At 38.6% G+C, this 27,600-nt stretch overlaps 2 protein-coding genes across 3 annotated transcripts in view; both read right to left on the minus strand.

Annotated features, from left to right (window-relative positions):
• Positions 1-7,204, minus strand: part of mim (missing-in-metastasis) — a 396,419-nt gene extending 389,215 nt beyond the window's left edge. The window contains exon 1 of the mRNA XM_073988101.1: positions 7,147-7,204. The gene's annotated coding sequence lies outside the window, so the exon portion shown is untranslated. The remainder of the gene's footprint in view (positions 1-7,146) is intronic.
• Positions 7,205-8,196: 992 nt separating this feature from the next.
• Positions 8,197-27,600, minus strand: part of LOC141404624 (oxysterol-binding protein-related protein 9) — a 135,118-nt gene continuing 115,714 nt past the window's right edge. For both annotated transcript variants that reach the window (XM_073988103.1, XM_073988104.1), the window contains 9 exons: positions 25,612-26,121; positions 25,365-25,516; positions 25,191-25,292; positions 20,449-20,623; positions 20,242-20,377; positions 20,086-20,172; positions 14,305-14,426; positions 13,811-13,916; positions 8,197-8,825 (listed from right to left, as the gene is read on the minus strand). In XM_073988103.1, coding sequence (XP_073844204.1) covers positions 8,739-8,825; positions 13,811-13,916; positions 14,305-14,426; positions 20,086-20,172; positions 20,242-20,377; positions 20,449-20,623; positions 25,191-25,292; positions 25,365-25,516; positions 25,612-26,121 — 1,477 coding nt within the window. In that variant the 3' untranslated portion in view covers positions 8,197-8,738. The remainder of the gene's footprint in view (positions 8,826-13,810; positions 13,917-14,304; positions 14,427-20,085; positions 20,173-20,241; positions 20,378-20,448; positions 20,624-25,190; positions 25,293-25,364; positions 25,517-25,611; positions 26,122-27,600) is intronic.

Genomic DNA, 27,600 nt, shown 5'->3' on the forward strand with positions numbered 1-27,600 from the left:
CATTCTCGGGCCAAGTGTCCAGTTTTCCGACAGTTATAACAAGTCTTTTTCGTTCTAACAGCCCCTCGTTTCACATGCATTAGTGCATCATTCAGCGGGTCGACTACGGTCTGGGAATTGTTGTCCTCAACGTCCAGCCTCCTCACGTTGTAAGCTTTAGGTTTCACCAGCATCCTCGCAGTTTCTTGGGCCAGGGCAAATGACACGGTTTCTGCAAATGTTCCTATCGGTGCCGCATACGTCGCAAATTTTATCTCTGGATCACGAATACCACTAGCAAATGTCTCAATCTTTATGCGGTCCACCAATGGATGTGTCTCTCCTGGATATGCCAACTGCGCCAACCGCTCTATATCAGCCGCAAAGTCTTGTAAGGTCTCATTTGGCTTCTGGACTCTTCCCCTCAGTTCCATTCGGTAGATCTCTTGCTTGTGTTCACTACCGTACCTACGTTCAAGAGCAGCCATTATATCTCCATAGTTGTTCCTAGATGCGGCGGGAATACTCTGTAATACGTCAGCAGCATCACCCTTCAATGCCATAAGGAGTGATACCGCCTTTTCGTTGTCGTTCCAAGAATCTCTAGCAGCCACTGTCTCGAACTGTAATTTGAACACATTGAAAGAAGTAGAGCCGTCGAACACTGGAGGCTTAATTTTTAACGCGTTATGGATGGCTCTCACTGGACCGCCTTTAATTTCCAGTTCCGACATTTTCTTTTCTATGCCCAGAATCTTCTCATCTTGAGCCAGAAATTTCTCGTCAACAGACAAAATCTTTTTATCCAACTCTTTAATTTGTACCTCCATGTTTTCTACTCTCTTTTCAATCACCATCGTGATGTTTTCGAGTTTCTCGTTAATTGTTCTAGAATTTACCTCTAGTTTCTCTTCCATGCCCTTAAAGATTTTTCTAGAGTTCTCTTCTAATTTTTCCTCTAATTTTCTGGAATATTCTTCGCTCATTCGACAATTTTCTGCTTTCATTTCCATCATAAGTTTGGAGGTTTCTTCGTTCTTTCTGGAATTTTCTTCCATCATTCTAGAATTTTCGTCCATTTTAGCATCTAATTTCTCCATCATTTTGGAATTTCCTTCACTTTTCTTATTCATTTCCTGCATAATCATAGCCAGCATTGATTTCAAATCGTCACCCCTGGCAGCTACCGATGAAACTTCCTCAACAGTGGATTCGCCCTTTGCCGGTAACTCGACTTCCTCCTTACCGTCGAACTCATATTCATCGATGTTCATTCCACGGCGCTCGAAGTCTTCCAACAAGCGTTTTTGTAGTTCGGCCTTGTTGCCAGTAGAAGACAACTCCAACTTACTTAGCTCCTTCTTCAAGTCTTCCACTCGTAGATCCTTAAACTTCATTGTAGGATGATCGTAATCCCACTTCTGACACCAATTGTTACGGAATTAGGTTTAACTAATCTCCGTGTAGACGTTGTTTTATTCCCCGATACGATTTGTACCAAATAAAACAGGGTTCGTTTTAGATTACGTTTCTACAATGCTTTATTTACTTTATTACACTTATTCAGAACCGACTTTAATTACAAAGCACACAGCAAGTCTCTAGTTAGCACGCAGCTCTTATTTAACCGATCTGTTCAGTTCAACGCTTAAAACACAACTACTCCGTCATTGCCAGTTCCCCTGTATTTATATCCCAAAGTCTCCCTGTTCTAGAGTCCTCCAGAACACATATGGCAACATCTCGAATCTGTGCAGCGAACACACAGACGCACATTCGCACTAAGCGAACAACCATACTCACATACATACATGGGGGAATACAATTGGACGACAAGCACAGTAATGACGTAACAACAACAAACAAGTGCAAAGAAGTAACAAACTAAACAATAATTACATGATTATGGCAAAATAAAATAAAAGCACATTAATGAAAGGTAAAGTAACATCTAGAATAATGAAGAGAGTTCTACATGGTAGTTGTTGTTGCTTAAATAAAGTAACTGCGTAATAAAAACTTTACGTTACAATTCAAATTTTTAAATTAACGGAAATTAAACTAAACTAACTTAAACCTATCAGTTACATTCGTAACAATATATTTTCTGGAATTTTTCTTTTTATTCTGGTACTAAAGAGTGCCAATAACATATTTATGAAAGAAAAACTGATCTCATTTACCTATTTATTAAAGTTTTAGCATCATTTTTGAAAAGTAGTAAGGTGAACGCAGACTTTCTGGGCTATGTGTATATGGTTGGGATGGTCGTAGAGAAAATCTGATTAGACAGAAGCTCGTTTCATCACAAAATAAAAAGAATTAGGCCCAGAATTTTTTGCATATTTTGCATATCGTACATATTTTTACATACTTGCATAAAATGAGCATATGCAAAACCATATGCAAAAATATGTACAAGGATTTGTGGTCTTTTTATCCCACCGCAATGGCTTAAAGGTGGTATTAAGTCTTCGTTAGAACGGTACCTCCCGATTTCCGATATTTTGAAGGTTGTGGCCTCAACATCACACTTAAATGGCTGTCATTTTGTATAAAGTCCTCGTTGGGAGTATAAAACTTTCCACCTGAAATTTGTCAGTATAAGTCCACGTCTTCATATAGCCCCCATAGATCGGTACCTCCCGATTTTCGGTGTTTTGAAGGTTGTAGCCTCAATATCGCACCGAAATGACTGGAATTTGGTATTTAGTCTTTGTTGGGGGTATAAAACTTTCCACCTGAAATTTCTCGGTATAGGTCAATGTCTTCATATAGCCCCCATAGAACGGTACCTCCGGATTTCTGGCATTTTGAAGGTTGTGGGTTCAATATCCCGCCGAAATAGCTGAAATTTGCTATTAAGTCTTCCTTGGGGTTATAAAACATTCCACCTGAAGTTTATCGATATGGGCCCACGTCATCATATAGCCCCCATATAACGGTACCTCCGGATTTCTGGTATTTTGAAGGTTGTGGCCTCAATATTCCTCCAAAATGTCTGCAATTTGGTATTAAGTCTTCCTTGGGGGTATAAAACTTTCCACCTGAAATTTGTCGGTATATGTCCCCCATAGTACGGTACCTTCCGATTTCCGGTATTTTGAAGGTTGTGGTCTCAATATCCCTCCAAAATGACTGAAATTTGGTATTAAGTCTTCCTTGGAGGTAAACAACTTTCCACCTTAAATTCGTCGGTTTAGATTAAGGCCTTAATATAGCCCCCATAGAAGAACACCTCCCGATTTTCGGTATTTTGAAGGTTGGGGCTGTGGTCATACATTTCTCTATTTTATTGTCTTGTCTGAAAAGAAATTTAAACACAAATATTGTACATACAAGCGTTTTTGTACCTATTATTCAAATATTTGTTGTATAAGAAAATATGTAAAATGCATAAATTGTTCATATGGAAAATGTCAAATGTTTCGATTGCAACTCAATCAGAGGCCAAAAATGTAACCAGTCCCAAAAATTGACATGAATCGGAACAAAAATAGCGGTTGCATAAAATTCCGCTGTCTAGTCATCAGGTTGCCACAAAATATTTTGGTGTTGCTGGTCAGTTTGACAGTTATCGATATTTCCGAAAAATAGACAGTTAAAACTGATCGTGTGTACCCCGCTTATGGCCCCGGCACATACGGTACGTTGTGCGTCGCGTTACAACAACCACATGAAAACTTCAAGAACAAACTTGGCATCACTTACATTTTTTTCATGTGGTTGTTTTTAACGCGTGACGCAACGCACAACGTACCGTATGTGCCGGGGCCATTAAAGTAGAGGCGCCTTCTTTGTCCCGGGCCACACTACAGTAATTTCACTGAAATTTTGATATGAAATTATGCGTCTTTAGATCGACGTCCATAGTAGAGTAAAATCATAAAATTTCTGTAGTGGGGAATTCGATTTAAGAACACCTAATTTCATGAAAGTTTTTAATGAAATTCACTCTAGTGTGGACCGGGACTTTGCAAAGACAGTATTCTGCATGTAAAGACTGAGTCGTTTTTTGCACTCACACAATAAAAAACAATTAATATGGTTTTGTTTTTTTCAACTATCCATACATACACACAGTTTTTAGTATTGAGGAAGTTATTCTGGGCGCCACTGGCTTAATGGATGAGTTTATAAAAACAAAATTTATTATTTTTTGTTTAAATTTTTTTCAGTCCAATCATGAATGAATATTCCGTGCGGAATTTCTCTCTTTTCCCTTCTTTGCTATCACAAACAAAAAATTGCGATGGAGAAAAAGTAGGTATCATGAACGCTCTCAAGCATGTGTTTTCCTCCAAAAAAATCTCCCTTGCAAAACTGAAGGGAGTTTACAAAAAATCTTAGTATTTCACTGTTGGGTAGAAATGCTCAGCCTCATACACAAAAGTGTAAAAAATACATGAGTTTCTCGCAATTTGCCCACCATTGGTATTTCCCACAAACAGTCACTCTCTCACCGATCAACGATGGGATGAGAGAATTTTGAACATACATACAAAATTGTTGCACAACAATTATTGAAAAAACACTGGATAAAAGCATATTTTCAATTACTTTTATTTCAGAATTCGCGTTTTTCAATTTTTGCCATTATTTAATTAAAAACACTCGTTTCTAACGCATTCATGATAGTGGCAGTTCCATAGCACAATGGAGTCAATTGCACTGTCTTCTTAGAAATTTCCAATCGCATCTGATGTTTTTCATAATTAGTAACATCTTCTGAATGTCCTTATTGTATAAAAGTGTAATTTATTTGATTGAATTTGTTAATTTTGTCTAAAAACACAAACACTTAAAATTTTCTCTTTGTTTTCACAACAATTAGGGCACACAAGGTATGAAAAAGACCCTTCAGTGCTGCCAAATTCAATGATTATTTTTCTCACATTATTCATGATAGGAGGATTGTTCTCTCGAGAAAAATCTATTCCGCGAGAGTTGTATTCCGCAAGAATATTCATGATTGGGCTGTTTATTATTATCTGTGTTCCTTTACTTACCTGTGGTTACCATTTTTACAATTTACCATTTGTAACCTGCAAAGCGTTCCTTAACCCCGAAAAGTGGCAAAACTGGAAGCAATTTTTAAGAGAGTGCGAGAGGAGAGAGAGCGATAATGGCTTTCTCTTCTACCACAGGCTACCAGCAAAATGCAGGTAAAAATGGCAGAACTGATTTTTCGACTTTTGTTTGACGATTATTTCACAATGAAGAAAAAATGAACGATAAACAGAAGAAAAAGTCGAACGCTGACAAAACAAAATTAAAAACTGTGAAATAAAAGAAGAAAATTGATTTTTTATGTTTCTTTTTGACATTGCTACCAGGTCTTCCATTTTTCCGTTCCTTTACTTTTCTGGTAAAAATGGTCATGAGAGAGCAATTTTTGAATAAAAATAGTTTTTATTTTGACGCTTTTCCTCTTCTGTTAATTTGGAAACAATCCAAATTTTACACTGTTTTTCCTCTATTAAATCCAGAACTTCACTTACTACCTTTGACAATGTGGGCTGATCCATCCCGAGGTTAAAGTCATTGCCATGGGTTTTTTGAAATAGTTCCACTGAGCTTATTTAACAAAACAAAAAGCGTTCCGCTACATCACCGATAACTTGTTATCGACGATTGTTTTATATCGCTTTACGTAGTACAATTTTTAAATTTTGTCGCAGAGACGATTGACGACGCGAGTCATGTCGTGTACGGAATCGACCCCTAAATCCCATACAATATAAACGTACCATAATTCCCTCCCAAAGAATATAAAACTAACAACAAAAAACAAAACAAACAACAAACATTGCTACCAGGTCTTCCATTTTTCCGTTCCTTTACTTTTCTGGTAAAAATGGTCATGAGAGAGCAATTTTTGAATAAAAATAGTTTTTATTTTGACGCTTTTCCTCTTCTGTTAATTTGGAAACAATCCAAATTTTACACTGTTTTTCCTCTATTAAATCCAGAACTTCACTTACTACCTTTGACAATGTGGGCTGATCCATCCCGAGGTTAAAGTCATTGCCATGGGTTTTTTGAAATAGTTCCACTGAGCTTATTTAACAAAACAAAAAGCGTTCCGCTACATCACCGATAACTTGTTATCGACGATTGTTTTATATCGCTTTACGTAGTACAATTTTTAAATTTTGTCGCAGAGACGATTGACGACGCGAGTCATGTCGTGTACGGAATCGACCCCTAAATCCCATACAATATAAACGTACCATAATTCCCTCCCAAAGAATATAAAACTACACATTCAAAATATACATTTGATATCTTTTTAATGTTTATTTTTCGTTCGTTTAAATTTCAATAGGATGGTCTATGCTAACATTTATTTAAATGTAGATTTGTTTTTTTTTAGTTTTTTACTTTCTATGAAAAAATAGCTTTGTTTTTTAGATTTCTTTTTTAAAGTATCATTTCTTTCGAAAAAAGAGTTATTATGTATCTCGTTTGTGGTTAGTTAGACTTTATATTGTTTGCTTTTATTGTTGTTTTTTTATGTAAATTGTAGACTTAATTAAAAAGATAGGATTTGGGAAAAAGTTGGGTGTAAGGAGTTAAGGAATGTGTTCGGTTTTCTCGAGGAGGTGGTGGTGGCGGCGTGGAAGAGAAAGATAAAAACTTAGTCTGTGTTTATAAAATAGAAAATAGTGGACTTTTTTAATAATAGGCGTAAGTGTGTGTGTGTGTGTGGGTTTTAATAAAATTTACTTAATTTGTGTGTAAATATTTGCCAGTTTTGTGTGTATTTTTTTCTTGGTGTTTTTGCTTTAGATTGAAGAGCATTTTATAGAGCCGTTAGATTTGTAAAAATGTTGAAAATAACGTTGCAAAATATGTTTAATAGATCCGCAAACCTTCCAAGCGTTTTAAATTGTCGCCTTTGAAACTTCTTTCCCGTAGAAGGGAGATACTTTTGTAATATAAAAACAAGAAATGCATTGTTATCCAATTGAAAAATGGAAATGAAAAACGATTACGATTTTCTTTGCCTAAATGTTTTATATTACCAAAAGTCTTGAGAAGAGTTTTAGGCCCGTTATTTCATCTTTTGCTAGAAAATTATAAAAAGTAAACAGACACCTTCCCAGAAAAACCAGCAAGCAATCAGCTGACTTGCCAAAACAATTGCCAAAACAATTTGTCGGCTAATGAAGGAACTAATGAAAGCAAAAATGTGTATTTTATTAAAAATAAAAAAAGAAAATGACCCAAAAAAGGATTTTTCCACCTCGCAACTTTCATCTACAAAAAAAGAATAGAATTGGACTTGCCATTTCCGCAATAAAATTGCTTTTTATTTTCACAAACATAAATCCACGAAAAATTAAAAACAGATGACTGATGGTTTTCAGGAAGAAGAAGAGTTGCAAATGTTTGCTAGAAGAAATTTGTCCAGCAAGAATTTGTAAACTCTCAGTGAAAGAACTGTCAAAATGTCTCTCTCGAATTGCTCTCTTTTGCTGGTTTTTTGTGTTAACAGACGACTTCCAGCAACAATCAGACAGACCTAATATTAATATTAAACAATAAAATTAAAAGTGCGCCCGAGAGTATGCCGCATCAAAGCCAAAGAAAATTGACCGCAAATGCAAATCAACCAATCAGATTTAAAAAAAAAACTTGAAGAATACTGGTTTTTTTATGGGTCGATATTGCCATATTTTTACATAATATAACGTTAGATGGAAGATGTAATAACAAATCCCTGATAATGCGAACTTTATTCCTTCCTTTTCTTAAAGCAAGGGATAACAAAAATTGACTTTAAAGATACGATATAAGCACGGCCCTTAGAATAAACAGTTCCATAAAATGCTCCTAAGTCGTCGTTGAAAGACATTTGAGTGTATGGGGGTTATTCTGAACGAAAATACCTCGTGAGTTTTTTCTTTCCACCGTTTCATCTTAAGGAAGAAAATGAAAAAAAGTTCGCACGGGATATTTTCGTTCAGAATAACCCCATATTTGTTTTTCTTTATATTTAAATATAAGAATTTGTTTGCATTTAATAATGTATGTATTGTGGTTGTTGTTAACACTATAACTAAATGTTGTTGTTGTTATTGCTGCTGTGTTGATTGTTTTTAATAATAATATAATTTTGGGATGTTTTGTTTTTTTTTTTACACTTGCTGCTGCGATATTATTTGTTCTTACTACCCTTCATAAAAACAAAAGGGATTATTGTTGTTGTAGTTTTTGTGTTGTTTTTTATGTATTTAGTTTCATAAATCATTATATTGTTGGTGTATTTGTTGCTTTCGTTTTATTTGTTGTTCTTTTTTGTATATATAATATTTAACAATAATTCAAATGTGTATGTATGTGTGGTATTTATTATGTTATATCTGGTAGTTTTTGTTGTTAATTTGTTTCCGTTATATGTTGTTAATTATGATGACATGTCTTTTGTTGTTGTTTTGTTTTTAGGCTTTACATACATAAAATTTGTAGTTAAGAAGTTTTGGGGGTGTGAAGACTTTTGACTTCTTTTTTAAAAATTTTACATTGTTCTTGTTTTTTGGCGGCCATTGTTTGTTTATTTAGTGATATGAAGTAGAAGAAACAATATGGTAGAGTGGTTGGTGGTGGTGGTGGGGAATAAGGACGTGTTCCAAGTTTCAGGTTTTTGTTTTCAATGAAAAAAACACTGGGACTGTGGACGAGGCTAGGAAATGTGGCATGTTGTATATATTCATTGCGCATTTTGTTATACAAATTATACTCCTCGAGCTTTATTATCTTTGATCTTCCTTTTCTTTCAGATAGAGGCGTTGACTTAGGGGTTTGGTATATATCCAATTTTCACCCACTGGCTTGAAATACTGCAAAGAAAATGAAATGTTTTAAATTTTAAATGAAATGAAAACAAGTAAAAAAGTATCAGCCGACTTAGCCGACAGAGATATACCCTCAGCCTATGTGAATTGAAACGTTCATCTACGGACAGATCGAATGTGTATTTTGGGAGTCATAACTTTTCGATAGGGGTGACGTAGGGGATGGAAGATACCAAGGAACGGTCCTGACCGGTTTTAACATGGCAAAGCCCAGGATTTATCTTGGTCCCTCTTTCATCCCAAGTGGACACTGACCTCCCCGTGGTGTCACCTGGGGAACTGCCTTTAACACCCGTTAAAGGTAGTGAGCTAACATGTGCCGCGCGTTCACCCATAAGAACGTTAAAAACTTGGGTTTGGGCGTCGGGTTAGTAACCCTCCCCTAGAAAAAACAGCCTACTATGAAAAAACGAAAGAAAAGAAAAACAAACCCCTCTAAAGTTGACGAACCCCGCAAACGTTTTAAGGACCATGATCTGCGAATCTGCACCTGGAATGTTCGCACTCTTTATAGAGAAGGTGCAGTCTTCGCATTGGCAGACGTACTTGAAAAGTACAAGACCGATATTACTGCCATACAGGAAATACGATGGATTGGGAAAGGCGTCACAACAACACCTAAAGGTGACGCACTGTATTATAGCTGCCATGACGTAAAGCATGAGTTTGGTTGTGGATTCGTAGTTAGTCGGAGACTAAAACATCTTGTATCCAGCTTCACTCCAGTGAATGAAAGACTTGCTGCAATTCGAATAAAAGCTAAATTCTTCAACATCAGCTTTATCTGCGCTCATGCTCCCACTGAAGAAAAGGATGAACAGACCAAAGATATATTTTACGAGCGCTTAGAAGAAACATATGACCGTTGCCCTGCCCATGACATTAAAATCATTCTAGGCGATTTTAATGCCAAAATTGGAAAGGAGAATATCTTTGGCCCAACAGTCGGGAAATTCAGTCTCCACAGTGAAACATCTGACAATGGTATGAGACTGATAGACTTTGCAGCTGCAAAAAACATGGTAGTTAGCAGTACCAGATTTAATCATCTCGATATTCATAAGGGCACCTGGCTGTCTCCAGATCAGAAAACAAGAAACCAAATTGATCATGTTGTGATAGATGGAAGACATTCATCGAGCGTGTTGGATGTACGATCGTTCCGAGGCGCAAACATTGATTCGGACCACTACCTTGTTGCAGCAAAGGTACGCACCCGCTTAAACGTAGCAAACAAAGTACGAACAGACACAACACGAAAGTTAGACATCGGTAAGCTGCAATCACAACAGATAGCCACAGCATATTCCACTCAACTAGCCCAATTGCTTAATCAAAGCCCTCCTCATCCCGATAACATATCAGCGCAATGGCAAAGCATTGCCCACTCCATGCAAACAGCCGCAAAATCCATACTTGGATACCAGAGACCTCCACCAAGGAATCCATGGTATGATGAGGAGTGTCGTGCTGCCACCGAAGAGAAAAATGCGGCATATAAGGCTACTTTACAATCCGTAGCAACGCGTAGCGCACGAGAGAGATACAGGGAGAAAAGGAGAGAGGAGAAACGTCTTTTCCGCAGGAAAAAGAGAGAGATGGAAAAGCGGGAGTGTGAAAAAATCGAGATGTACAGGAGCCAGAATGAAGTCCGAAAATTCTACCAAAGAGTCAAGCATCAAACTGATGGCTTTGGTACAGGCACATCCTCCTGTAGAGACCAGCAAGGTAATTTGGTAACTGATACAGATAGTGTACTCAGGATATGGAAAGAACATTTTTCAAATCTGTTGGTATCCAATAGCAGCGAAGACGACGAAGATACCACAGTCCCAATCCCAGAAGATGGTATTGAATGTATACCGCCCAGCCAAGATGAGGTAAAGACAGCAATAAATCGGCTGAAGAATAATAAGGCAGCAGTGGCCGATGGCTTACCAGCCGAGCTGTTCAAAACCGGAGGCGACACGCTGATAAGGTGTATTCATCAGCTAGTTAGCACCATCTGGCAGGAAGAACGAGTACCCGACGATTGGAACCTGAGTATCCTGTGCCCCGTCCACAAGAAGGGAGATAAGACTGTATGCTCTAACTATAGGGGCATAAGTCTACTCCCTATTGCCTACAAGATCGTGTCAGGGATATTGTGCGAACGACTAAAGCCAATGGTCAACGAGATTATTGGACCATACCAATGCGGCTTTAGACCTGGCAAGTCCACCATTGACCAGATATTTACCCTGCGGCAAATCCTGGAGAAGACCCAAGAGATGCAGATCGACACCTACCACCTTTTTGTCGATTATAAAGCAGCCTTCGACAGTCCGCTGCGCTCAAAGGTATTCCAAGCCATGTCTGAATTTGGTATTCCCGCAAAGCTCATCCGGCTTTGTAAAATGACTTTAACTGACACGAGGTCCTCAGTTAAAATAGGAAAGAACCTCTCCGAAGAGTTTGGTACCAAAAGAGGTTTCAGACAAGGAGACAGCCTTTCGTGTGACCTCTTCAACATCCTGCTAGAAAAGGTTATACGAGAGGCAAACGTCAAAAGAAGTGGCACAATCTACACCAACAGTCACATGTTACTTGCTTATGCTGATGATATAGACATCATGGGTCGATCAGTAAAAGAAGTAACTGATACCTTTATAAAGGTCGAAGGAGAATCTGCTAAAGTGGGTCTGGCGGTAAACGGTGAGAAGACCAAGTTGATGGTGTCGACGCGCAATGCGTCCATTGAGCTCGGACCGACTGTGGAAGTTGGTTCCTATAATATTGAGGTAGTAAAAGACTTCGTCTACCTCGGCACCTCCGTCAACACAACAAACGACATCAGTTGTGAAATAAAAAGAAGAATTGTATTGGCCAACAGATGCTACTTTGGATTAAGTAAGCAGTTTAAAAACAAAGCCACATCTCGTCAAACAAAAATAACGCTCTACAAAACACTGATACTACCCGTGCTGATGTATGGCTCCGAAGCCTGGGTACTTGCGCAAGCAGACATGGCAGTGCTTGGTGTGTTTGAGAGAAAAATTCTTCGAAAGATCTATGGACCAATCTGCGTTGACGGTGAATATCGACGTCGCATGAACCACGAGCTGTATCTGCTATACAACGACATGAATATTGTTAAACGTATCGAGATGCAGCGATTGCGTTGGCTAGGCCATATCATAAGAATGAGCGATGATGAACCCGCTAAAAAGGCGTATGAATACATGCCACATGGCGGTGCACGCAGAATTGGCAGGCCAAGGAATAGATGGCGCAAACAAGTGGATGATGAGATGACAAGGCGCGGTATTCCAGTGTGCAAAGCAACAAATAGAGAGGAATGGAGATCTCTTCTTAGTTCGGCCTATAGAACAAATGTTCTGTAATGGGCCAGCTAAGTAAGTAAGTAACTTTTCGATAGATATCACACCCACTAGTCATTTCAGTGGGTAATCGTGTAACATTTGGACTAGTATGCCAGGAGTCATGAACTTGTCCATGAAAAACAGGGCCACAACGAATAGCATCGGTATACATTTCCAAAGGATATTCGAACAGACCCTAAACTGCACTTAAACAAAAATATTGAACTTTTGCAGGGGAGGTACCTTAAAGGAGAGGACCAATATGGGCCATTTTAGAAGTTAAATTAAATTTGGACAAATATTAGGAGATCCAAAGTTTGGACCAAATCGGTTACCCCGTTCAAGAAAGTGTATCGTGCATACCATTTTAGTGATATTTCTTAAATTTTGGGGGAAGTACTGGAAGTTGCCGGTATTGCTTATCTTCAAACTGAAACTAAGTTCGGCCAAAATATGATGAAGGCTAAATTTCGTACCAATTCGGTTAACCAGTTCGAGTGCTATAGTGCGCTCCAGCCACTACACATGATGCCATAGGGATTTTTACAACTTTCGGGCTATTTTCTCAGGAAATATTTACTTGCCCCTGAAAAAAGTTGTACCATCGTAAAGGGAGTCAGTAAATGCAAGTTCCTTCAACAGAAATCAAAGTGATTCGAGAGCAGGTCTTAAAGTGGACTTATCCGAAATTTTGTGTGGGAAGTATCCGAATTAGTAGACAAATATAGTCCATATTCGAACCTGATCTATACCTGGTAGATATATTAGGATGTGTAAAGTATGTACCAAATCGGTTACACCCTTTAAGAGTTATCGTGCGCACAATTTTTGAACTTTTGTGTGGGAGGTACCTGAAGGAGTGGACGGATATGGCTTATCTTCGAACTCAAAGTAAGTTTGGACAAAATATTACGAAGGCCAAATAATGTTGGACCGAATCGGCAGATCCGTTCGAAAGTTATCTTGCAATTCAACAACTACACACGGTGTCATAGGGTTTTTTTGTAACTTTCAGGCTATTTTGTCAGGAAGTATGGGTTTGCCCCTGATGAAACTTGTACCGTCGTATGGGGGCAGAGAATACAAGTTGTAACAGCAAAAATCAAAGCGATTCGAGAGCTGGTCTTAAACTGAACTTTTCCGAAATTTTGAGTGGGAGGTACCCGAAGGAGTGAACCGATTGTGTCCATATTGGAATCTCATCTAAGTGTGGTAGAAATTTCAGGATGTGCAAAGTATGGACTAAATCGGTTACTCCCTTCAAGAGTTATCGTGCGCACAAATTTTCCGAACATTTTCGAACTTTTGTGAGGGAGGTACCCGAAGGAGTGAACCGATATGGCCCATCATCGAACTTAAACTAAGTTTAGGCAAAATATTACGATACCCGAATCGGTTCGAATCGGTTGATCCGTTCGAGAGTTATCGTGCGCACCAGCCAGACAGACAGACGGACATTGCTAAATCTGAAACGGATTTCGTCCAAACATACTTGGGGTCTAAAACCATTATTTCGATGAGGCACATTTTGCCCGTATGAAAGTGTATATAGCCTCGTTAGCATAAATACTGAGGGTATAAATAAGGAGAACTGACGTTTGTACTCACCTTATGATCCCATGATATTTCAGAATCTTTTCTAGCCTTGGCTGCGTCTCGTTGTATTTGTTCAACTTTGCATTTGGCATTTGTTGCCTTTTCAATGTCATTGAATCTTGAAAATGAATTTTAATAAAGTCGATCATTAGAAAAATTAAGAACATAAGAAAATTAATTTTATTTATAATTAAATTATATATAAATAAAAAATACAGTCGAAAATAAAATTCTGTTTGTAGGGAGCGTTTAAGCAGTCACAATAAAGCCAACATTTTGTTCCAACTCACTTTATTATAGTGGTATTTTCGACTGTATTTTTTTCGAATGTTGAAATTAATTTATTGGGGGAACTCATAGTGAATTGTGTTCTGAACTTATTGACACTTATGTTGTGATGATTATTTTTGTTACACAATTTTAAACAAACACAAAACCATTGAATCCCTTAAATACATAAATACTTAAATACTTATTAAAAAGAGGATATAAAAAATAATTATTACTTGAGTCCAGCGGTTACTTCCTTCCATACACGACGTGATTCATATTCTTCTTGTTCAACGATTGGCCGAACTTGTTTCTTAAATATTGGTATACGATTTACATCTACAAACACTTCAGTTTTCTAGAAAATTAAAAATTTCCATGATAAGGCAAATTAAATAAAAGTCGAACAATTTTTTTTTCTTCAAATATTCTCTTAGTGCAACAGTATAAGGACACAAATACATACTCCGAAAAAAGAAACACAAATAAATAAAAAAAGTAAGTTAAAATACGAATACAAAAATCAAACAAAAGAAGATAGAACACAAAAGATTTGATAGGGTTTTAGTTTTTTTCTAAAAAGATTTAATTTTCTAGATAAACATAGACATTTGACCAGAATATTTAAGAGAGAAGTACAAGTAATCGACAGTTACAGGATGCTGAGGTTACAGGTGGTTAGAGAGAGAGAGACAGTATTAGCGTTGTTTCCTCTTTACTTATATTCGGAGTAACAACTCATAGGTTTTTTATTTGGAGGATAAATAGAAAGGATATTACAAATTTGTTAAGGTTAAAAGAACACAGACAAAGTATTAGTACGCAAATTAATAATTATACAATGACAAACACATACATACAAACACAGAAGACAAGTAATTACAAGCAGCATACTCTACTAAGAACCAGCTTCTTGATGCCAATGTGAACATGGAAACCAAAGAACGACATCCAAATTATGATTATCGTATTACTATTTATTTGTTTTTATTAAAATAACTTGGGAAAAGGGATTGTTGATAGTTCTTTTGTTTTCAGTTTCGAATCGACATCAAGAAAAAGGACCCAGATTTTGTTAGAAAGATATGTATTTATTTATTTATTATATTTCCTTACATAAAAAACGATTCGAACTGGCATTAATTGTTAATTTTTTTTTAGGAAATTAAAAAAAAATGATCGAAGACCATTATAATTTTCTTTGTGTTTACTTTAATTGCATTAAAGTTTAAAAGATTTAGTTAAAAATTGTTTTTTTTTTTTGCATTTTCATTGGTGTTGTTATGTATTGCATATACGTTTAGCTTATACGTCCATGTGTTTGTACTGGGTATCGACACGAAATTTTTTTGTTGCATACTTTAGGGAGTTGTAATTATGTGAGGGCATGGTTTTTCAATGAGTTGAATTGTATGCGCAGTGAAAAACTATTTGTTGTTGTTGTAACACTATATGATATGTTCGTTTCTTTGTTAATTTTTCTTCTTAATACGACAATGCATTTATCTTCCGTTCAGTTCACGTTCTTCAATTGCGATAGATGGGGAATATTCTCCGAGAACCGCATACACACGATAGTTGTTTATGGCTTGCTGATCTAGGGGTTGTCTCTTGTAACGTTCGACCTCTCTTTTTAGATAACAAATAAGAAAGTATCAGTCAGCTGTGGTGACACTCAACCTCTGACAAAAAAAAGCAAACATAATAATTGTGCCATATTTAAAATATATTGATTTTGCATCACGAGTTTGCTTTAAAATACGTGAAATTTGCAGGTACCGTAATGTGGGGCGTGACTATGCCAAATCATTGACATTACAAAAAGGTCTATGAAAAAACCCTTTCTTCCAGAAGGAAGAAATTTTGAAAAAGTTTGAGAGTTATCTTGCACACCAACCATTTTAGTATGTGTCTCAGGACCGTGAAAACAAACAACAACAATTTCCAAACATATCCGCGACGAGTTCTCAAACTGCACTTTTCCCAAATTTTGTGTGGGAAGTACCCTGAGGACGGTACCGATAATACCGAAATAATACGATCTACAGAGTTTTGACCAATCAGAAACTCCCTGCGACAGTTATCTTGTGGATTTGTCATTTTTGTTGGTGCCGTCAGGGTTTCTTGGAGCTTTTTGTTTTTTATCTCAGGAAGTATGGACTTGCACTCGAAAAAAATATTACCGTCGTAAATTGGTTGGCCAGAAAAAACTGCTAAGAATTTTCAAAACGATCCGAGAGGAGGTCTTAAACTGTACTTTTCCCAAATTTTGTGTGGGAGGTATATGAGGGAGTTAATTGAGTCCATATTTGAACTTGATCTATATCAGGAATTAATAATAATAATTTATAATTGTTCCACAAACATCCCATAAGGGACAAGGGAGACTTCTCTCATATCAATGAGTGCACCCCGATTCATATTAGCTCAGTGATATGGGACCTACAGTTTATCGCCGAGTCCGAACGGCGTGTCAAAGACACCACTTTTGTAGAGAAGTTTTACATGGCTGAAATACTCAGGAAATGTCGCCAACATTACTGAGGGGTATTTTGCCACCGTTGAAAAATGTTTTGATGTTGCCTGGTCTGGGAATCGAACCCACATACCATTGCACCATGGTGGCACCGTGGAATTAATAATACGATGTGCAAAATTTGGACCAAATCGATTGCTACCTTCGAGAGTTGATCTTCCGAAGGAGTGGACCGATATGGCCCATCTTCGATCTTAAACTTGCGAGCTTACTAAGTGCAAAATTTGGTTCGAATCGGTTGATCCGTTCGAGAGTTATCGTGCGCACCAGCCAGCCAGACAGACGGACATGGCTAAATCCACTCCAAACTGCCTAAAACGAATTTCGTCAAAACATACTTGGGTCTAATACCATTATTTCGACGAGGCACATTTTTTGTCGTATCTAAGGGTATATACACTAGGGATATAACTTTTTGCACTTTTTTGCAAATATCAAAAATACCACCACATAGCCGTGTAGAGCATGAAAAACTATTATGAAAAAAGGTGTAATTTTTTCTCTATCGCGAAAAAAGTTTCCGCACCAAATGCATTGAAGTTCAGTAATGCATTTTTTAATTTTAGCTGTTATGACAACATATTTGCTTTTAATTAAATTTTTTATTTTTTTGTAATCAAATTTAAAATCATTACCAAAGCGTTCTGGACCAATTTGTTCACAAATCGCGCCATTTCGGAGCATTTTATGAATTTTTGACACTATTGCAATTTTTGTTTTTTCTTTATAAACTCATGACTTTTATGTTTATATTTATTGTACCTATCGGAAAAGAGAATATGGTGTCATTTGCAACAAATTCGCGAAAGTTACAGACAGTTTTTAATGACTTTGCCTGTGAGAATTGTATTTTTTTCTATGAATATTTATTCAAACAAAGCAAATTTAAAATTATAAGTAGAAAAAATATCAAAAGGGTTTTAGTAATTACAGTCGGCGCGGAAACTTTTTTCACCGAATCGATCTTAGAAACGCGTTTTCATTATTAGGACATAATTCCCCACGTGGTACTGGTGTTGTATTTTTGTAAAAAACATATACGATTCTCACAGGCAAAGTCAACAAAAACAGCCTGTAACTTTCGCGACTTCGTTGCAAATGACCCCATATTCTTTTGTCCGGTAGATACAAAAAATATAAACATAAAATTCACGAGCTTATAAAGAAAAAGCAAAAACTGCAATAGTGTCAAAAATTCATAAAATGCTACGAAATGGCGCGATTTGAGAACAAATTGGTCCAGAACGCATTGATAATGATTTTAAATTAGATTACAAAAAAATAAAAATTTTAATTAAAAGCAAATATGTTGTCATAACAGCTAAAATTAAAAAATGCATTACTAAACTTCAATGCATTTGGTGCGGAAACTTTTTTCGCGATAGAGAAAAATTGACGCCGTATTTCATAATAGTTTTCCATGCTCTACACGGCTATGTGGTGGTATTTTTTTGGTTATAGCCCTAATATACACTCTTTAGCCTAAAGGCTGAGGGTAATGAAGATCCCTCCTGACTTGCCTTGGTGGTCCTATCCACCATACGGTGATTAGGATGACTTGGTAACACTCAGTGTGGTCAGCGAATATAACGCGAAGGAAAAATATTCAAACCTGACAGATTGTCGCCATGAGAATTGCAAAAGGTTGCCTCCTCATGTAGGTGGTCCACTGAAGATATGACGAGGTACCCTGTTGCAATTCTCAGGGCGGCATTCTGAGAGGTTTGAATATATTTTCATCGCGTTGCAGTTATATTCGTGGACCACAGTGGCACCGCATAGCGTACCACAGACCGATCTATCGCGACTGACCTATGTAGTCAACAAGGTTTCTTTATCTGCACGTAAGGTGCATGTGGTCGAAATTCTGCTATCATCGACCATGACATTCAACTCTGTTCTTACCACAGCCGTTCATGTGGTGAGCAGAGTGGCCGTAGATTTATATAATAATTGTTCCACAAACATCCCAGACGGGACAGGGGAGACTTCTCTCATAGATTTAGTGGCGGATATTTTGGGAGAAGTCTACCTTGTGCCGTCTGGAATTTTTGTGGACTACTTATTATTTGCATATTGCTCGCGTGAAAAAAGGTTGTACGATCATTCAAATAGGAGTTCAGCCTTTCACAAATGACATCAGGGATCATGGCGACAAGATCGTTCAATCGTTCGCATACGTTACGATCTCAATTCGTTATGGCTAGGGTGAAATACTCCACGGGGCTTGGACTTCTTGTTTCTGAATTCTACGTACGACTGGCTGGCATCCACACATATAATTGGCTATTCAACGTTTCAAACTTGGCCGGGGGTATTCTGCTCGATGTCCTCAAACAGCGTTGAGTGGTTGACAGTGTAAAATGCATCACTGTTCTATCACTGTTGATCGACAACTGGCTGGGGAGGACTAAAGCCTCAAGGGTCTTTGTGAAAAGTGAAATCGGTCTGTATGATTTGCCTTTGCCGGCATCCATGCCTGGCCACCCGGTACCACCCTGCCATTTCCAGACTTCGGGACGATGTGGGTTGCTATATATTGGTTGAGAATCTTAGTTAGATACTCGACTCCCGGCACATCTAGCTGTTTCAGCCTTATTATAGAGATTCTATCAGGGACCAACGCTTGGGATAAGTTAATGTTCCTAATGGCATTTGCAACATAGTCCATTGTAAACTATGGTGGTTCCTCCTCCGCAGCAAGATATTTAATTTGGCGTAGTACTCTTCTCTTCGTCCTGCTACTCACGAGGTGCTTGATAAATTGTCGATTATTAACCTGCGCACCTTTTCGGATGATTCTGCGCCCAACATGACTCAGGACCTATCTCCATACTTTCTAGGGTTCAAGAGAGACTTAACCGTTGCCCACCATTTTCTTTGTCCGGCTCCAATGTTGCAACTTTTCAGATGATATAGCCACTTTTTCCCCTTGTGCTCACCGACCAACCTATTAACTTCCCTGACTCTGGAGTCACTGGGGTAGGCTTGAAGAAGGTCATCACGCTCTGGGAGGGAGGAGTGATTGTAGTTGGTGCCGTTTCGAAAAGATTTTTAAGGTAGTTCCTTTCTTATCTATTCTAACGATGTATAGCTTTTTAACCACGAAAGTTCCACAAATGCCCTTACTTATATCTTTTGCAACAACTCACAGAAAAATGTGGACAATTCTAGAATACTTCTTAAGATAAATCAATTCGAATCGTTTTTTTTTTTTGGAAAAAGATACGGCTATGTAATTACGAAAAAATACGAGTCCACTTATAATGTTTTTAAATTTGTGAAGTTTTTTTGTTAAATAAACGAACGAGCAAACACATAATATTTTCAGTATAACATGTTTTTTGCTTTTTCTGATCTTCCGTTTTATAAATTCCTTTTCATTATAAGTGGACTAAAAATTAAGCAATACCACAACATAAATAGAATATTGCAATATAGAATATGCGCAAAAAGGGGAAGAAAGAATCATATACATTACATTTGTATCATGCCATTTGGCTTCCATTAAACCACTCCATTCACCAGCAATCGAAACGAACGGTTTCTTTTCATTTGGTGAGTAAATCTGAAAATTTCAAAACACCAATTACAATTAAATACATTCATTTAAAAAACAAAATGTTTAAACACCCACCTCAGCTGTAACTTTGTTACGTTTACCACCATAAAAAGGTTTGGTTAGAAACTCAACATTTGCATAGTAACCGGTTTGTGGGCATTTAATTTCCACTGAACCGCCCAATTCTATCCATGGTACAGTTAAAATAGATCTGTGGAATGAAAATAAAATAAATGCTAATGCTTAATAAAGTCCAGTTGAAATGAAATGTCTTATACTTACCTTCCATAACCATTTGGAAATGTGACAATATATTCTTCACCATAATCAACAAGTGTCACCACACCCTCGCCAATATTGTGCACGCCCACTGAAAGGCCTAAAAATTTCGATTTTGTCCATACATGGGCTGAGAATGTGATCTTCTTGTTATAGTGTTCGGCATAGAATGCGGAAACTGTGTGGGAAAAAAAGAAGAAAAGAATATCAATAGAATAAGGAACAACCAAAATAATTTCGACAGAATTTCCACATTGAAGAAAATCTAAAAAATGTGGCAAACAGAATAAAGCTATCATATGGAGATGTATGTATATTGAATGTGTTTTATAGGCTATAGAGAGTTCTTAACCAACGAAAACCAACCTTTCTGCAATTCAATTCCGATGGACTACGAGCTAACGCTAAATAAATCACAGTTTATATGAGACGGAAGATTAGCTGAAGTGTAGGAAACCATCATTTTGATTGTTACGACGTACTGAGGAAGGATCGCACCATTACACCAGAACAAGAATAAATTGTCATCTTCAGGTTTCATTTCATTTATTTATTCTACATTGTAGGTTTTACACTAGAGTGGTGGAGGATCCTTTTAGTGGGAAGTTCCACAGTTCGCCCCACAGGTAATCACTATGCCACGCAGCGTAACAAATAACATAAATAACGACAATTATTTATGTTGGGTAGTGCCATTTTCCTAAAAATCGTCTCCATTAGCAGACGGTTAGTCATCACCTCTGAAGTCTTTCCGTTCCGCCCAAATCAGGCACAGTTTTTAAGCGAGTTAATTGTCAATTGCTTGCGCTCGATAAAGGTATTTTGGAGCTTTCAAATAGACTTCGCCGTGACAAGGATGATTAACTTCCCTAAAAGCTGGTTAAAAAGTTCGGCCTGGACGAACTTAGCCTTTTTTACTTGTTGCTGTTGTAGCAACGCAAATATTTTCGTTCGTGTATCTCAGTTATGTGGATCCTCTGTATCCAGATTCAAACTGGTCTGGCTTCTGGGGTTAGCTGGGAAGCTAAACAAATGCAGCGTGTCATGAGGTCCCAATCCAGGACAGGGCATGTCCTGGCATCAATTCTGTCCCAATATGAATTGAGGCGAATGCGTCTTCTGAATCTTAACTGGGCTAAAACCACTTGTGTTTGCCTGTGCTTGACGCTATCAAAGGTCTGCTATAAGTCAGGAGCCACCATAACTGTTCGGTCGCACGGCCTGTTCTGGTTCAGTCCTCGACTGATATGTGTGGATATGGCGTGTAATGTTGTTGCAGTGCTGTGCATTTTCCGAAATTCATGCAGATGTTGGGCAACTGGGAAACTGCTTCTCATCATGGGGCGACCAGTGTCTCTAGAATCTTTGCTACTGGCGACAAGGAGATCGGCCTTACGATACACCTCTGCTGGCATCCCTGCCTGGCTTCAGTAGCGGGTCGTACCTCCTCGGTTGGTAGGTCGCTTATGCGGCATAGCACACGCTTCTTCGCCCTATCACTCTCAGGACGTTCTATAAACTGTCAGTTAAAAAACTGCGCACATCTTCACACATTTTTAAAGTAACAGCCATTCTATTATCATTTTTTCCGGATTCGAAAGTGACTTAACCCTAGCCCACAATTTATCTAATCCTGTAACAATGTTAAATTGCTTCTGCTGGTCTAGCCACTTTTTCCGCTTATGTTCACCTACTAGCCTGTTGACTTCAAGAGTATCTTTTGGGTCTTCAGAGTTCTTACGGCAAGGCTCATCACGGTCATTTGCTAGTCACATCGTCTCTGCCGGGAAATTTAGTCTAATTTCGGGACTCGACCATTAGGTATGTGGCGAGCGGCTGCAGCTGTAATTAGGTCCCTAAACTTTCTCTCAGCTAACCCTTTGACAATTCTCTTTTTTATATGGTTCAGAAATGTACGGCGGTCAGAGGTTATAAAGTCGGGTCGTCTGTTAACGAGACTATGATCGGAAGATGGTCTGATCCAAAAGACCGGGTGCCAAAATGGTGATGTCTGCCGAGTTGTGGTGATGTCTGCCGAGCTGTGATGTGCCTCCTCCTCCGTTCACCGTCCAAAAAGTGGAGCATCAATTTGCTCGGTCAGTGCTGTAACCCTCTGGCCATTGCCTAGGACGGAATACCAAAGCTCGAAACAAAATCATCGGAGATATAACACAAGGCACAGCTATCCATCGGCGTTATGAACTCTACCTCGTAAGTCCTCGTCACTAGGGTCAAATTCAAGCGAGACAGGTCTGTAGTAGACTTATTTGTGTATAAGGAAGTTAAGTTCTCCTCCTCCGCTTCTTGTACGATCCTTTTGCAAAAAGTTCTAACCATCGCATCGTTGCAAGCTACAGGTGATGCTGAGCTTTGTTTTCTAGAATGTGACAACCATGGTGATCCTCCGACTCATAGTTTACTATTTCGTTCACTTTGTTGCGGGGACCATTGCAATTTTATTGCATCAATGATGTATTGCCGGGACGCTGAACAACGACTTGTAATGTGAAATGCTGCGTTTGTTCTTGTTGGCGGGACTGCGGGTGTGTAACGTACTCTGACGACCAATTGGAGACACGTTGGGAGATTCTCTGGAACAGCAACATAACGCCTATCGCAGTTATCCTGTAGGCAACCAAGACCTGAGCAGCCTCTGAAGGGCACCACACATTCCCTACATCCGTTATATCTCACCTATGTTGATTAGAGTTGCGTCGTTCATGAACGAACCGGCTCAAAGGAACGATTCCGTGAAAAGAACGAACGGATCCGTATCCAGCTCACTCTTTTATATCGTTCATTTAGATCCCCGATGGACGAGTCATTGCTGCTTACAAAATTAGCAGCATTGATTTTGCAGTCAAACTCTAAACAAACGCTGCATTAGCGTAAGCAGCACAAATTTCCACACAAAACAAACAGTGATCCAGAGCTCTCTGAGAGCTACTCTCGCTCAGTAACTCACTTCATTCAGTAGCACATCTCGGTCATATCTTTCTTTTGCATCATTCGTTCATCTGGTTCTTTCATATCAAAACCACCACCACTACGTTCAGAAACAAAACCCACACACAATGTGTCATTCGTGACCGAACATTATCAAAAGAACGATTAGGTGAAAAGAACGACGGAGTCATATGCAGCAGAGAACGAATGACTTCATAAGAAAATAAAACATTCAAATGTATTGTTGAACGAAAAAGAGCCAAAGAACGAAGTAAACGACCCGGATCTTTTTGGTGAACGGAATGAAAAAGATCGATCCGCTCAATGAACGAGATTGCCCAACACTAATGTTGATCTGATGCGGATCTCACAAACAGATGGAACTGATCTATGGCCGGGGATTCTTCTCTAGGACCAAAAGAGCTCGGAGCAGCCATTCCGGTATATATTGCCGCTCCCATGGTTAAAAAATGTACGAACACAAAGATTCCTTGGAGTCAATCCGGTGCATAAATCCGGCAACCGTGGGGTCTCGCTAATTGTAGCACATGGTTTACACATTTTTATATCCTCAGCATTTATGCTAACGAGGGTATTTAAACTTTCATACGGGCAAAATGTGTCTCATCGAAATAATGGTTTTAGACCCCAAGTATGTTTGGACGAAAAGTGTTTTAGACAATTTGGAGTGGATTGAGCAATGTCCGTCCGTCTGTCTGGCTGGCTGGAGCGCACGATAACTCTCGAACGGATGAACCGATTCGGTCCAAAATTTGGCTTCCGCAATATTTCGTCCAAACTTAGTTTAAGTTCGAATATGGGTTATATCGGTCCACTCCTTCCGGTACCTCCCCCACAAAAGTTTGAAAATGTTCGGAAAATTTGTGCGCCTGATTACTCTTGAAGGGAGTGACCGATTTGGTCCATACTTTGCACATCGTGAAATTTCTACTAGACTTAGATGAGATTCCATTATGGACTCAATCGGTTCACTCCATCGTGTACCTCCAACACAAAATTTCGGAGAAGTTCAGTTTAGGACCTGTTCTTGAATCGCTTCGTTTTTTGTTGTAGCAACATGTATTCACTTCCCTTCATACGACGGTACAAGTTTCACCAGGGGCAGGTCCATACTTCCTGAGAAAATAGCCTGAAAGTTACAAAAAACCCATGGGACACCGTGTGTAGTTGTTAAAGCTCAAGATAACTCTCGTAAGGATCTACCGATTCCGTCCATAAATTGCCTTCGTAATATTTTGTGAAAATATTGTTTAAGTTCAAAGATTTTCCATATCGGCTACTCCTTCAGGTACCTCCCCCACAAAAGTTCAAAAATGTTCGGAAAAATTGTGCGCACTCTAACTCTTGAAGGGAGTGACCGATTTGGTCCATACTTTACACATCGTAATATATCTACCAGATATTGATCAAGTCCGAATATGGACTGTTTTTGTCCACTCCTTCGGGTACCTCCCACACAAAATTTCGGATAAATTCACTTTAATACCTGCTCTCGAATCACTTTGATTTTCGTGAAGCAACTTGCATTCGCTGTCTCCATTACGGCGGTAAAATTTTTATCAGGGGCAAATCCATACTTCTTGAGAAAACAGACCGAAAAGTGTAAAAAATCCCTATATTGTCATGCGCTCCAGCCACTACATATGGTGCAGTGGCTGGAGCGCATGGCAACTCTCGAAGCTTTGAGCTTTTATCCTAATCCATATTTTTGTCGGGAAGTTCATACGCCCAAAATTTTGAAATTAAGAAGTTCGAATGTATATAATAACGCAACTTACTTGGCGGATGATGTGAAACTTGTTCGGCTAGAAATGTTAACTGATTTTTACGACACCAGGGTACGGGTCCATCGTTAACTTTATCTTCATCGGGTATTTCACCTGAAAATTAAATTGAAATCATAATTCAAATGTTGATCCACAAAAGAAAATCAAACAATTTTACATTCTTACCAGGAATATCCCAATAGCATTGAAAAATTTCACCTAATATAGGATTGTAGGGTTTTTTGGCCACAGCACTTTTACGTCCAGCATGATAAGCACTTAAATACCAACGGCAAACCTGTACAATGCGGTCACGTGGATTATCTAAATCGGCAATTCTGCAAAAGGTAAAGAAAAAACAAAAAATACCACAAAATGAAATATTCATAATGAAGGATTATTCACACACACACACTAACATAGACACACTCACTTTACAAATAAATCTGGATGGGCAAAATAATCGGCATACATTTCCAACAGAGAACGTCTTTCTAAAATAAATGTTGGCAGCACCACTTTGGTTAAGTCCATACCAATCTTAACTTGTGATAGTAAATGTGAAATCATTGAACCGTGCGCCTCCATGCTAATGGTAGAGTCTTCTTCTTCCTCGTAGAGGGCATCGTAGTCTATGGAATCACGAAGTGATGAAATTTTACTACCCACTGCAACTACACTACCATCACCACTATAGCTCCCTCGTCCACTGTTGGTACCGGTAACAACTCCGCCGCCACTACCACCACCACCGCCGCCACCATTGCCAAAATCACTAACCGTACTGGATGCTGTTTGATATTCATCTTGTTCAGGCACTGAAGGTGATGACGATGTGGGAACATTTGCTGCTGTTGTTGATGTCGCTGTAGCTGAGAAATTTATTTCGGGTGGTTTTTCATTTGTCGACGGTGAGGAGGTATCCACAGAAAATCCTCGAGTACTACAACATGAAATAGAAAAAAGAGAGAGGTAGAAAAAAAAAACGAATGAAATATGGTTTAAGGGAGATGCAAAGTTTTTATCGGATAGTATATTTTTCATAGCCATTTGAAGGTTTCTTTTCTGCTCTGCTTAGAGGTATCATTGCAGTGATAATAAAGTTGAAATCATCTCTGATTTAATATGCATACTAATGGGACAAGAAATAATGGTATTATTGCGGAAATTCTACACATTCGAGGTTAAAACTTGGAAAATTGTGTGTCATTTGCAGGAGCCGCAAAAAAATGTCCGTCGCTTTAAAGAGTTGTTTTAAAAATAAAATCGAAGGAGACTAGATTGAGAATCGAGTAATTAGTTTATAAAACCAATACCTAGAATCCAGGGATAGGATATAAATAGTGCTCGTAACCAATGTGAAAGACAGATTTCAATCTGTGCACCGGATTGACTCGGAGGAATCTCAAAATTTTTTGGGGTTATTCTGAACGAAAACGTGAGTTTTTTTCACTTTTTATCTTAAATGGAATCGACGGAAAGAGTTTGTGTTCGTATAATTTTTTCACTATGGCAGCGGCAATATATACCGGAATGCCCCGAGCCCTTTTCAGGTCTGTTTACTGTTCCGCTTGCCAGATCCACATCCACCACATGTCAACATAGGTGATATGTAATGGATGTAGGGCATGGGTGCACTTTAGAGGCTGCTCAGGTCTTGGTCACCTCCAGGATGACTGGGATAGAAGTTATGTTGCTACTTGCCGCGCCAGAGCATCTCGTGTCTCCAACTTCGTCGTCGGAATACGTGACACCTCCGCAGTCTACCTAACAACAACGAAAGCAGCATCTAATACCTCAAGTTGTTGTTTAGCGCCCCGAGATGCGTCATTTCTGCAATTCAATTGCAAGGTCTCTCTAATCAAGGCAGCGAAATAATAGAATTTATGAGTCGGAGGAACATCATGGTCGCCGAGTTCCAGCAAACAAAGTTCACCGTAACTTGTAGCTTGCAACGTTTCGATGTTTACAAAGCTTTACGGAAAGATCGTACAAGAAGCGGAAGTGTTGGACTTGCCTTCCTCATACATCAGTATGTCCAATACTCTAGTGACCGTATACATGGAATATATGGTGGTTGCAGTAAACTGTGGTATTGCCGAGGTAGAGTTGCTTAATGTATACATACCGCCGATGTATAGCTGTGCCTGACATTAGTTCGCTGTTGGAGGGCAACAAACGTCTGGTGCTAGGAGACTTCAATGCTCACCATGAGCAGGGACTATGTTGCTGCATGCTGCGTGAACACAGTCCCTAGTGAGTCGTCGTCGGATTACGAAACTCCCTCGTCGTCTGAGTACGAAACTCCCACGCAGTCCCCTCGACAACAACCACACACGCAGCCTTTAACACCAGCCGTTGTTGTCCCAATCCCAGAGAATGCATCCTTTTTGCAATTTAATTGCAATGGACTCCGAGGTAA

The sequence above is a fragment of the Musca autumnalis genome, unplaced genomic scaffold (genome assembly GCF_047663935.1).
Source record: "Musca autumnalis isolate F117 unplaced genomic scaffold, ASM4766393v1 scaffold_5, whole genome shotgun sequence".
Classification (NCBI taxonomy): Eukaryota; Metazoa; Arthropoda; class Insecta; order Diptera; family Muscidae; genus Musca; species Musca autumnalis.